General features: G+C 44.2%; 1 protein-coding gene across 1 annotated transcript in view; it reads right to left on the bottom strand.

Annotated features, from left to right (window-relative positions):
* LOC114244610 (uncharacterized) overlaps positions 1–12,838 on the bottom strand; it is a 73,743-nt gene that overhangs the window by 40,591 nt on the left and 20,314 nt on the right. The window contains exons 3-4 of the mRNA XM_028176488.2: positions 1,379–1,678; positions 327–488 (exon numbers count right to left, since the gene is read on the bottom strand). Of these exons, the coding sequence (XP_028032289.2) occupies positions 327–488; positions 1,379–1,678 (462 nt within the window). The remainder of the gene's footprint in view (positions 1–326; positions 489–1,378; positions 1,679–12,838) is intronic.

Consider the following 12,838-nt stretch of genomic DNA (forward strand, 5'->3'; position numbering starts at 1 on the left):
TGCAGTGGCTCTAGGTAGTATGGATGATTTCGGGATTGCGGTAGGATTGTATTATTTTCAAATTATCCTTCGATTTTCTTTTGCTAACATTTAGTATTATGTACTACTAGCGACCCGCCCTTGCTATTATATAGCCTTATATATTGCCTTGTTATTATACATATAAACCTTCCTCTTCAATCACTCTATCTATTAAAAAAAACCGCATCAAAATCCATTGCGTAGTTTTAAAGATTTAAGCATACATAGGGACAGACAGATATAGGGGCAGAGAAAGCGACTTTGTTTTATACTATGTAGTGAAGATGTGTATGATGAAGACTCACGGTGCTGGCGGGGTGGGCAGGCAGGAGGACCACGGGGGGGTGTTTGTTTCTCTGTTTGCGAACGCCGTGTCGTGTCCGCCCCGTCGTCGCTGCTCCTTGACCCAGCCAGTGCGTCACCAATTTCTCCTTGCTGTTCGCACTCCCAAATTCCTGAGTCTCGTCCTTTTGGACAAAAAAAAGTTGCTAATATTGAAAAGCTGATGTGTTAATGAGATCTAATCATGATTTTAGTATCAGATATTCCGCGCGTCTTAGAAGTAGCTGCAGCCAGTGTTAGAGATGGACAAATAACAGAAACCACAGAAACTGCAGGAGATCAGGGATCGTTTAGCTTAACCTAACCTCACACATATATCGGGCGGTGGAGACCTATTTGGTTTGGGCAACATTTTCGGCAAATTTACAGGTCGCCATTTAGTTTGAAATTTGGAAAAAAGATCATAACAAAAAAAAATCTTCAGCTATTTTAATAAAGTAAATATTGCTGCTAATTCCAAATAAAACGCATCCTTAATTACAAAGTGTCGCGTATTAAGCGAAGTGTGGCTTAAACCAAAATATCCTTTCAACCCTCGATATGAGTTTTATATCCAGCTTTGTTAACGACTATGCTTAAATGTTTTCCAAAGAAATGTTTGAAGTCTTGAGGATCCTTTGTGTTACATCTTAACTTTATTAACTACACATACAGAGTTATGACAAACTACTGTTACAAAAATACTACTTGTAGTATTTCACGAGATTCTTGAATCTCGTGATTAGTCATAAATAATGTATGGTCCATATGTAAGAATGTCGCATATCGCAAGACCACGTACCACACGTAAGGTATACTCACGAGTTCTCACCATAGGTTTTAATGTTTTATTTATAAAAAGGATAATAATTAGCAGTAGGCAGAGGCTTGGCTCTGTCCCTGGCATTGCTGACGTCCTTGAGCGACGGTAACTATTCATCATCAAGGGGACCGTATGCTCGTCTACTTAAAAGGGCACTAAAACATTCATTTTCATTCATTTCAAGCATTAGCTAACAAAAAATATTCATCTAACCTTTTTTTTCTTCAAAGTCTCTCTCTGAAGTTTTATCTCCAACTCCTTACATAGTTCGTGGTTCTTATTTCTCTCCACGTCTTGAGTCTTTTTGGCTTCGTCTACTGTAACCACAAACGGCTGACCTCCTTTAAAAGTGGGATCGAATTGGTTATGGTCGAAGGGTTGCTTCGGGCGGAAGCAGGGACAAATCCTCTTAGACAAGTGGTAGATACTGACGATGCTGATCAAGCAGTGGGCTGTTGCGATGATCAGCAACGCTATGTTGGTCAGAACTGGCGTCCATGCTTGCATTTCATCCTGGGAAATGAAAAACGGATGGTTACACAGGCATAAAGGTTAATTTTAAACTTTGTTTGTTAAAAAGCACCCACAATTATATAAATCGTATGGCGAGTACTGTCAATTTAATACAAGATACCCTACTAAACTAATGTTACCAAGTATAAATACTCGTTACTACCATACAAACTGTTATCCTATGACTATCAGAATATTTAATAAGATACCAAACAGCATAAGAGATCTTCCACTAACTCAATTTAAAAGAAAATTATATTTATGGCTAATAGACAAGGCTTATTATAGTGTGCAAGAATTTTTAAATGATAAGTGTTGTACATAATAAAATATTAGTATAAGAAGTGATAGAATGTAAAAATTAGATAGATTTAGTAAATTTTGTGTTATAATTAATATAAAAATAAATTAAATTTTCGCATGCCTAAACAGGCGAAATATATGAAGCTATGTCCTATATCTTGTAAACTATATTTCTGGCGAATAAAGATTTTCTTTCTTTCTTTCTTTCTTTACATTTGATCTAAATAAATTTAGTGTCAGTTAATTCATTACAAAAACCTTTGTATTTGAATTTTGAAGGACACGTTCAGGAGAGATTTTGTATCCTGTTATATCCTTTCCCTACAGGTTTAATATTGGTGGTGAAAATATGCTTTTAAAGTTACGATTTGCTAAATTTTAGTTTTAATTCAAATCAGTACTCGTGGAACACACTTTATTATTGCGAATTCCATGAAAGTTAAAATATTTGTAGTAGTGTACAAGGATAGTATATCCTATAAAAAACTATAATTGCCAAAAGAGAACAACAAATTGCAAATAGGAGGAACAAATCAGAAAGTCTCCTCCTTATTTTACCGTTAGCGTGTAGTTCTGTGAATCCACACGGGTGAACCATTATCTCTTGTCGGGAACCTTTCGCTCCTTCCAGTCTAATCATAAAAACTTCCACTTCCTGGATGAAGTCGATGGCACTCACTTTCTGTATATATGGGTGGACGAGCTCACAGCCCACCTGATGTTAAGTGATTACCGGAGCCCATAGACATCTACAACGTAAATGCCGCCACCCACCTTGAGATATAAGTTCTAAGGTATCAGTATAGTTACAACGGCTGCCCCACCCTTCAAACCGAAACGCATTACTGCTTCACGGCAGAAATAGGCAGGGCGGTGGTACCTATCTGTGCGGACTCACAAGACGTCCTACCACCAGTAATATATGGACTTGAGTGATTATTTAAAACCTTGTGGCACGTGAGCTCGTTAGTTTCTCTATTAAATTAAAAGGTACAGCGCAGTATGCTGATAGGAGGGATCTTCTGTATCTTGTGGTTTATTCGATCTTTACACGAGATAAAGCTATCAACCCTTCGAAGCGCAGACGTGAATGTATTTGCTAAACAAGCAAAAAACCCACTACTGTACATTAATCAGTGAATTAGTTAAATTTGAAGGCAGTTGACATTGGCCCAGTAAACGCAGCGATAGGCACATTGTAAAGGTGTTGTGTAATTTTCTCACGCATATTTAAGTTCGATTATTTATGAGTGCTTGAAGTCCGGGTGCATAGATTACGTATAACTGTGCTGGTTTTGTACTAGATCCCGCAAAATATCAGAATCTTCGGACGTAGTCGTCGTGGCCTAAGGGATAAGACGTCCGGTGCATTCGTGTTGAGCGATGCACCCGGTGTTCGAATCTCAGGCGGGTACCAATTTTTCTAATGAAATACGTATTTAACAAATGTTCACGATTGATTTCCACGGTAAAGGAATAACATCGTGTAATAAAAATCAAACCCGCACAAATTATAATTTGCGTAATTACTGGTGGTAGAACCTCTTGTGAGTCCGCGCGAGTGGGTACCACCACCCTGCTTATTTCTGCCGTGAAGCAGTAATGCGTTTCGGCTTGGAGGGTGAGACAGCCGTTGTAACTATACTTGAGACCTTAGAACTTATATCTCAAGGTGGGTGGCGCATTTACGTTGTGGATGTCTATGGGCTCCAGTAACCAGTTCACACCAGGGGGCTGTGAGCTCGTCCAACCATCTAAGCAATAAAAAAAATCTTTTGAGACAGAATTTTGATTTTAGACGTCATTTGACCTTCTTCGCATCGTACCCCTTTTATATTATTTGAATTTCCATTGTATATTACTTATTTATTGTTTTAACAGGCCGTTTTACTAACAGATACGCCGACCCAATAACGATGCTCTTAGGTACCACAAGCTCCGGTCACCGTCCTCGTCGAACCCGTCGCTTGCGACGAAGGGCTCGACGAGTGAATTAACCCACAGACACAGCCCACTGAGTTTCACGCCGGATCTTCTCAGTGGATCGCGTTTCCGATCCGGTGGTAGATTCTGCGAAGCACTGCTCTTGCTAGGGCCAGTGTTAGCAACAGTCCGGCTTGAGCCCCTCAAGGCTATCATAATAGGTAGGAAAAAAATAATAATAGATAACACATGTCGAGATGTGTTCAGTAGGAAATAAACCAAATTTCTATTTAGTTAACATGGTGGCCCATCCGTAACTTCTTATGTTGTAAACACTTTACGATATCTGTGATACAGTAATTTTAACGTTTGTTTTTTTATTGTCTGTTTGAGAAGATATTCAACCTCAGCGCCTTATGATTTTTAACAGTTATAAGTGACCTCAATATGCATACAGCTAGCTGCCTTGAAAGATAGAACTGGGGTCTCCATTACGTAGATATGACGCTTGTTCTACCATCCTACTCTTCGCATTCCCGATCCTGCGGACAGAATGGAAAGCAGTCGACGTCGCCCCAAACACGTCATTTCGGATCCTCCCGATCCACTAACGGTGCTTTTAGGTACCTCAACCACCGGTCATCGTTCTCGTCGAACCCGTCGCTTGCGACGAAGGGCTCGACGAGTAAATTAACCCTCAGACACAGCCCGCTGAGTTTCTCGCCGGATCTACTCAGTGGATCGCGTTTCCGATCCGGCGGTAGATTCTGCAATGTCGTCAGGTTTGAGCCCCGTGAGCTCACGTACTAGTTAAGGTTCCGCTGATATAGCCTCTCAAGACCATCAGCTTAGGTAGGAAAAAAAACCTACCCTTCAAACGAATATCTTAGTTTCGCGGCACAGATAAGCTGGATTGTACGCGCGGGCACGCTTGCAATGTCCAGCACAATAAAATTAATTTTCTTTAATAAAACCGAGTACTTAAGCTAAACAGAAGATTTAATGCGATCAAAAAATTTAAAACAATGCAATGCACGTTCTCTCGCAATAAAGTGATTTTAATCTTTGTTCGCAGAAAGAATTTTTGAGAGATTCAAACAATGATAAAAACGTTATTTCTTCGAACCGACAACGCGACATATTAAGCTGTCTAACGTTGATTGTTGTAGAAAAAAATAAATAATAATTTAAAAAACTAACAAAATACGTTTTTATAAAAAATCCAACTAAAAAATAGAAAATAAATTTTAATAAATTTGAATTAAAAATAGTATAAGAAAAAATCATTTTATTGTATAAAAGCATGGGGTGCTTTTCAGGATATTCTATTTTTTAATTGGATTTTCTAAAAAAGTGTATTTTTTGTTTTTTTAAACTATTATTTATTTTTCATTTTTTAGTTAAATTTCAATATATTTTTTCTATTTTTGAATTATCATCGATCCTTAATAAGTATATCAAATTTCGAGTTAATCCGACGATTTGAAGGGGGTCAAAATCATGTTCAAAGATTCCGTTACATACATACATACTGACACACATACGTCTGAAGCTAATAAAAGCGTATTAATAATATAATAAACGAAATTTAACCTATGTACCGTAGCGCGGTCAAAGACCTGAACACACTTGTAGATGCAGTACAGATTAACAACATTAGTATTATCTAGAAGTATTACGAATGTGTATTACTCTTTTATTTATTTATTTTTCTTGGATGGGGGGACCAGCTTCCGGCCCACGTGGTGTTAAGTGGTTACTAGAGCCCATAGACATCAAAACAAAAAACAAATTAAATCAATGTGATCTATGCGATTAATTAACTAATAAATATGTTTGTAGAATAATATTAGGTACTATGTCCACTTGCAAGAACCTCTGCTCGGGTAAAGCCCCTCTCCAAGGATAGCCAATTTTCTCTAGATTGGGCAATTTTAACCCAGTTTGTAATTGTGTGAATCTAATAAAAGTATTTAATTTTAGCAATATTCATTCAATAAGTTGATTAGGAAATTTGAATACATAATTAATTCCACATTTTACTTAAACAATATTTATTATAAAACTACATGACATAAAATGCGCACAGATTCCTTCTGAACAAAAAAAAAACGCCTGAAATACTACGTGGCCATCAAATGATATTTACATACTGAATATAATCTTATCAACGACTTCGAGGGACCTTCAGCTCGCGAATTGCAAAACTAACATCAAACTAACATGAAACATGCATTTTTCTTATGACCCATCAGGCACTTTGTGTTTTATTACACAACATATTAACTTTACGAGTATGTATTTATGTATGTGTGCGTGCGTGTGTGTGAGGAACGGAGGCCAAACAAGATCTCGAATAATTACGAAACGTATCTTCAGTTCACATGCCCTTAACGTGACTGATGTGTTTAACATCAAAAATATCAAACCAAATCTATAGTTTTATGTTCAATCTATACTAATATTATAAAGCTGAAGAGTTTGTTTGTTTGAGCGCGCTAATCTCAGGAACTACTGATCCGATTGAAAAAATTCTTCTATTATTCAATTTTTTGCCAAATTGGCGTAATGCCAAAGTAACTAAGTTTTTTTTTATTGCCTGATGGGTGGACGAGCTCACAGCCCACCTGGTGTTAAGTAGTTACTGGAGCCCATAGACATCTATGACGTAAATGCGCCCCCCATCTTGAGATATAAGTTCTAAGGTCTCAGTATATAGTTACAACGGCTGCCCCACCCTATAAACCGAAACGCATTACTGCTTCACGGCAGAAATAGGCAGGGCAGTGGTACCTACCCTCGAGGACTCACTAGAGGTCCAATCACCAGTAATTACACAAATAATAATTTTGCGGGTTTCATTTTTATTACACGATGTTATTCCTTCACCGTGCAAGTCAATCTTTTTTTTTTTTTATGATTGAAAGTTTACTGGTGGCCCGAAGGCCTTTCCAGTTTCACCAGGACAGGTGGGCGAGCAAAGGCTCAGCCAAGAGGGGTGGGATTTGCTAACAACTGCCCGAGCGCCTCCGAAGGAGACCTAACAACTCAAGAGCAATTGTTTCGCGAATGAATCTACTACCGGATCGGAATCGCGACCCGCTGAGAAGATCCGGCGAGAAACTCAGCGGGCTGATGCATGGGTTAGGTTGCACGTCGACCTCTTTGTCGAGTTCGACGAGTACGGTTACCGGGGTCCCTAAGCCTGCCCCTAGTATTAGAGCTGAAGGCATCTAATGCAAAGGTTATTGGATCTGATGGATCCGTAAGGACGTGTCTAGGGCGTCGACGGTGACTGGCTCCTGCATGATCAGGATTCGGAGAGTAGTCAGCGGCGGCAACGATAAGGCGATTATCATGACGCATAGCCTTATCGAAGTATCGTTCCGACGCTGACTTCATGTATTTCCGAATTGATTCGAGGCCCAGGTCGTCGTGTAGGTCAACGTTCCTCACGAACCACGGAGCGCCGACAGCTAACCTGCAAAAGCGGGATTGTAGGGATTGGAGGGTGTCTATGTGTGTGCGGGCCGCGTGAGCGAACACCACACTCGCGTAAGTCATGACGGGCCTTATGCAAGTTTTGTAAAGTGTCACCTTGTTCCGAAGGGACATTTTACTCCGCTTACAGATCATGGGGTAGAGTCTACCGAGAATAAACGCGGCACGGTCACGGACTGATTTTATATGCGGGCGGAATGTCATCGATGCATCCAGGGTAACGCCCAGGTACTTGACCTTCCTGGCCCAGGGTATGGGTTGTCTAAAGAGAGTAATCGGGGGTGTGAGATTCCTCCTCCTAATCCGGGAGGAAATCCGTGTGGAGCTTCCCCTCTGAAATAGCACCGCAGTACTTTTCGCTGGGTTGATGTCTATGCGCCATTTTCGGAACCACTGTCCTAGGGCTAGGGCTGCGCTCTGAAGCTTCTTCGCGATTAGGGACTTATTTCTACTAGAATAGTAAACAGTCGTATCGTCGGCGAATAAAGCTAAATGGGTCGGCGGCGACCGGGGAATATCGTTGACGAATAAGCTAAATAGGAGGGGTGAGAGGACAGAGCCTTGCGGGACTCCAGCTGTGAGAGGTCGTGGGGAGGAGCGGGTTCCCTCGACTCGATATCGAAAAGAGCGGTTCGACAAGAAGTCCCGTATGATGAGCACGAGACTATCCGGCACGCCCATGTTGAATAGTTTGAAAATCAAACCATTGTGCCAGACTTTGTCGAACGCTTTTGCGACGTCGAAGAAGAGAGCTCCCGTGTATAACGGTTTTGGTCGATTAAGCCCCACAAGAATGTGCTCCGTGAGGCGGTGCACCTGTTGAACGCATGAGTGATTTGTACGGAATCCGAATTGTTCATCGATGAGAATGCCCTTGGATGAGACGAAATCTCTGAGGCGCTTGTAGAGCAGACGCTCATACAGTTTGCCTAGAGACATGAGGAGGCTAATCGGGCGGTAGCTCGTCGGATGATTTTTTGGTTTACCGGGTTTATGTATGCCGATAACGTCCGCTTCTTTCCACACCGCGGGAAAGATACAGTTCGCCATAGCGGCATTGAAAATAGATGCCAACATCACGATGAGTTGGACGGGTAGAAGTTTAATAACGCGGTTAGATATACCGTCGGAACCGGGAGCCTTGCGAGGACGTAGGTCTTTGATCAAGTCTTTAACTTCCATCGGGGTGACGGGTGGTAACGCATCCGAGGGTGGCAAGGAGGCTCTGCGTTCTACCTCACTGTCTACTAATTCTACATGAACAGGGTCCACGGATTGAGTGCTGGGCGTGCACTGGGTTTGCAATGTATCGGCCAGCAGCTCTGCTTTTTCGTCATCATCAAAGGCCGCGAGTCGGCCTGAGGGGCCTACGAGGGGGGCATAGTTACTACCGTATCCGATTTGAGAGTACGAGCTAAGCGGTAGTAAGACCTTTGGGAGGGCGCGAGTCCTTCTAAGAAATCAGACCATCTGGCATCTCGGACTTCGGCGATGCGAGACTTTACGTCGCGTTGTAGGGCACGCATTCGACTACGATTTTCCGCGGTAGGATACCTGTCGTAGGCGCGTATCGAGGCGTTCTTAGCTCTAAGGAGTTCCCTAATATCGTCGGACAATTTGAAGCGGTGAAGGAAGTCCTCCGCTACAACTTGTTTCGATGACCTATCTAATGTCGAGGTGATGTGTGACGTTAAGATGTCTATGGCTTCAGCGGTATCCTGAGGAGACGGGGTAGAGTCCGGGTTAAACGGGAGCGATGGTGGATCAGATTCAGCCAGGCTGATGCCCAGCGTGTGCCAATCCACCACAGTCCTCGTGACGGGAACGGAATCGGGAGCGCGACCGAGCTTCATGACGACGGGACGGTGGTCTGAATCTAACTCTGAAACTACTTCGATCGAGTGTAAGCGCAGAGTTACGTTTTTTAATAACGCTATGTCGAGTATATCCGGGCGATGCGCGATATTTAGCGGGTAGTGAGTCGGGGTTAACGGAGCGACGATATCGAAGGCGAGATCATCGACTAACGCGTCAAGCCGCCTGCCATTCGGGGTTGTGGTGTGTGAGTTCCACCTGATGTGTTTACAATTTAGGTCGCCCGCCAGAATGACAGAGCTCCCCATACCGAGCAGCGCCTCAATATCACTGCTTAGAACGATCTTATCCGGTGGAAGATAAACGGACGCGATAACGATCGGCGCGTGTCCCGTCAGTGAGATTCGGCACACTGATGCTTCGATATTAGCGAGCGCGGGAGGATCGAGCGGGACGCAATGCAGGGCTCTTCTATAGTAAATAACGGTACCACCACCACGGGCAGAGAGCCTGTCGTTCCTGACCATGTTATAGTTCGCGATTTTAGGGTCACGGCGCGCGGGCTTAAGTAGGGTCTCCTGCACTAAGAAAATGTCAATTTGATGGTCACGCAAAAAATCACAAACCTGATCACGTTGATTTGCGAGACCGTAAGCGTTAAAAAATCCTATTGTTACGGATAAGGGTTTTATTCTACTAATGTACGCCATTGATTACCGGCGGAGTGAGGGGAGGACGTACGTATTTAACGACGCGTATACGTCAGCGTATTCTTGCACAACGGCGATGAAATGTTGTGCAGTGGAGGCGGCGCGAATGGCGTCACCCAAAGCATTAACACGCTCAAAGTTGATCGACTGAAAAAAGTCAATCGCTAGAGCGAGATTTTCGGACGCGGTCGGAGGGCAGGTCGCGGGGGAGGGACGTATCGCGGGGGTGGGACGAGTCGCGGGGGAGAGAGTTGTAGCCGTGATCGTGTACGGCAACGGTTTAGCCCAAGCCGAGACGCTGGGCACCGACGCCGGCACGAAAGCAGGCTTAGCCTTCGGCACAGAGGGTACCGTGGCTTTGATGTCTGGGCCGGAAGCTTGGAGGCGGTTTTGACGGGCGACGCGGCGATTTATTTTTGGAGCTCGGGGGCATCCACGGTAGTTCGCGGGGTGACCTTGTGTTCGGCACAGGACACAGCTAGGCGGTTCCGTCGCGGTTTTTTGGTCGCGAGCGCAGAGGGCCGTGGCGTGATCGCCCAAACACTTAACACATCGGGGGCGCGCGTGACAGTTACGGGAAGAGTGCCCGTACAGTTGGCAGTTATGGCACTGACTAGGAGTGCCTTTTTTATGGGGGACTTCGACGGCAATACCGGAGAGCCTACAGACGGTCCGAATATTAAAAATTTGCTTACCCTCGGGGGTAGGCTGGAGGGCGACTAAAACCATATTGTATGGCTCCCTACCGCGGCCGGTGTGCATGCGGTGCACGGAATTTACTGGTAGGCCTTGTTCTATCAGATCTGCCTTGACGAGATCGGCATCTAGCTCCTTCGGGATTCCACGTATGACAACGCGGAGTTCGCGCTCCTCCTGGAGCGTATAAGTGTGGAAACTTATACGCTCCTTTCGGAGGTAACTTGAGAGGGCCCTATGGTCGTCGGGTGTCGTTACTTTTATTTGAATCCCGTTGGCGAGATTACGGGCGCTGGCAAAATTAATATTTTTGGCCTTAAGGGCCAGGGAAACTCGGTCCCAAGCTGCCTTCTCTTGAAGGATAACCGGGGGAGGGGTCTGAGTTTTAGATTGCGCCACCGGTCGCGGCGACGGAGTGGCACGGGCTGGAGGCGCAACGGGAGTCTGAGGGCGGGGGCGCGACGCGTTCGCGGCTTTGCTAATTTTAGCGGCCGCGAGAGCTCGAGACTCCGCGGCAAGCTTCTTACCCTTTTGTACCAGGGTGAATCCATCCGTCGATGAGGCGGGGGCGAGGTCGACCTCCATCTCCGAGTCAGAGTCGGAGGACGAGGAGGCGGGCGCAGGTGACCTACAAGCAGGAGTTTTGGAGGGCGCGACGGAGGCCGCGGATGATCGCGCTGCTGGAACGGTGGCCACGGCGGACGACGCAGTAGTTTTACTCGCCAGTATAGGCGACGCGGGAACGGCAGGCACGACGGAGGCTGCGGTGCTCGATGTAGACGCTTTGCATGCAGGTACAGGCGACGCAGGAGCAGCGAGCACGGCGGAGTCTTCGAGAGAGCTCGCAGTGTGATTGGCCTTGAAAGCCAGAAACTCTGAGGCGAGCTGTGGGTGACGAAGTCGGAGGAATTCCACGAATACAGCGTCCATGATCGCTGAGTACCCAGGTGGGGCGGCCCCGGGTCTTGAAAACACTCGCCTTGCGGCGAGGCCCCAACTTCTCGGACCTGAGCGGTTCTATTGAACACAGGTGGCAATGCGGCGCGATTACTACAGGACAAAGAAAAAGCACAACAAAACAGAAATTACAAAAAGAAGCAAAACAAATAAATACTTGCAGGAAAACACTTTGTCGGCAAATGTTCCACGAACACAAAAATAACTAAAACAAAACAAATAAAAGCTTCCAGGAAACACACTTGGTCGGCAGATGTATCACGAACACAGGCCGCGCGAACAATGGCCGGGCTAACAAAAGCCGGGCGAACAAAGACCGGGCGATCGAGTGGACGATGAGCACGTCCGCACGTGACGGGTGCCTCTATCGGAATGCAAGTCAATCGTAAGCATTTGTTGAGTACGTATTTCATTAGTAAAATTGGTACCCGCCTAGGATTCGAACACCGGTGCATCGCTCAACACGAATGCACTGGACGTCTTATCCCTTAGGCTACGACGACTTCACTATTCCATAGGGGCACTACGACGGCCTCCGAGGACAAGAGTCACATCAGAATACGAACTATAGATACGATGCTTAGACAAGAAAAAAAATAATTTAAAACTTATCAACCTTCAACTTTGAACTTCGTGCAGTAAATATTCGTAAAACTACGTTCCCATGTTATCGTACAGCGCATATCGGCAGGCCGTTGTAACTCATTGATTTTTTTATTATTTCGAACCTTATTGGAGAGATTCACTTTCCGTCTCTCATCAATATAGAAATTGGTTTAAGGACATATTTACGTCCATACATTGCTCTATGCCGACTTAACATTAAGGCAATAAAAAGAATCACCGACGATCCGCTAAGAACCGTAACGAAGATAATAATTAGAGATTCGGTAGAGTTAACCGCGGCGCTATCGTGAGTGATACGAAATGTCATCTACTACCAGTGGTCAATAAAATAAGGTATCAACTAATTTCTTGCCTCACAGCTTGAAGCTTGATTTAGGATTTTTAATTGCTACTAGCTGACCCGGCAGACTTCGTAGTGCCTCAATCGATTAATAAAAGACCTAAACTTTGTATAAAATAAACATAAAACAAACAAAAGGAATCCATCCGACGGGGGACACATCAAAGGAAAAATAAACTTGTTATTTTTGTTTAATTCCGAGTATCTTCATATTTATCTACCTTTTAAACTTTCTCTGGACTTCCACATATAATTCAAGACCAAAATTAGCCAAATCGGTTCTCGAGT

The sequence above is a fragment of the Bombyx mandarina genome, chromosome 17 (genome assembly GCF_030267445.1).
Source record: "Bombyx mandarina strain Sakado chromosome 17, ASM3026744v2".
Lineage (NCBI taxonomy): Eukaryota > Metazoa > Arthropoda > Insecta > Lepidoptera > Bombycidae > Bombyx > Bombyx mandarina.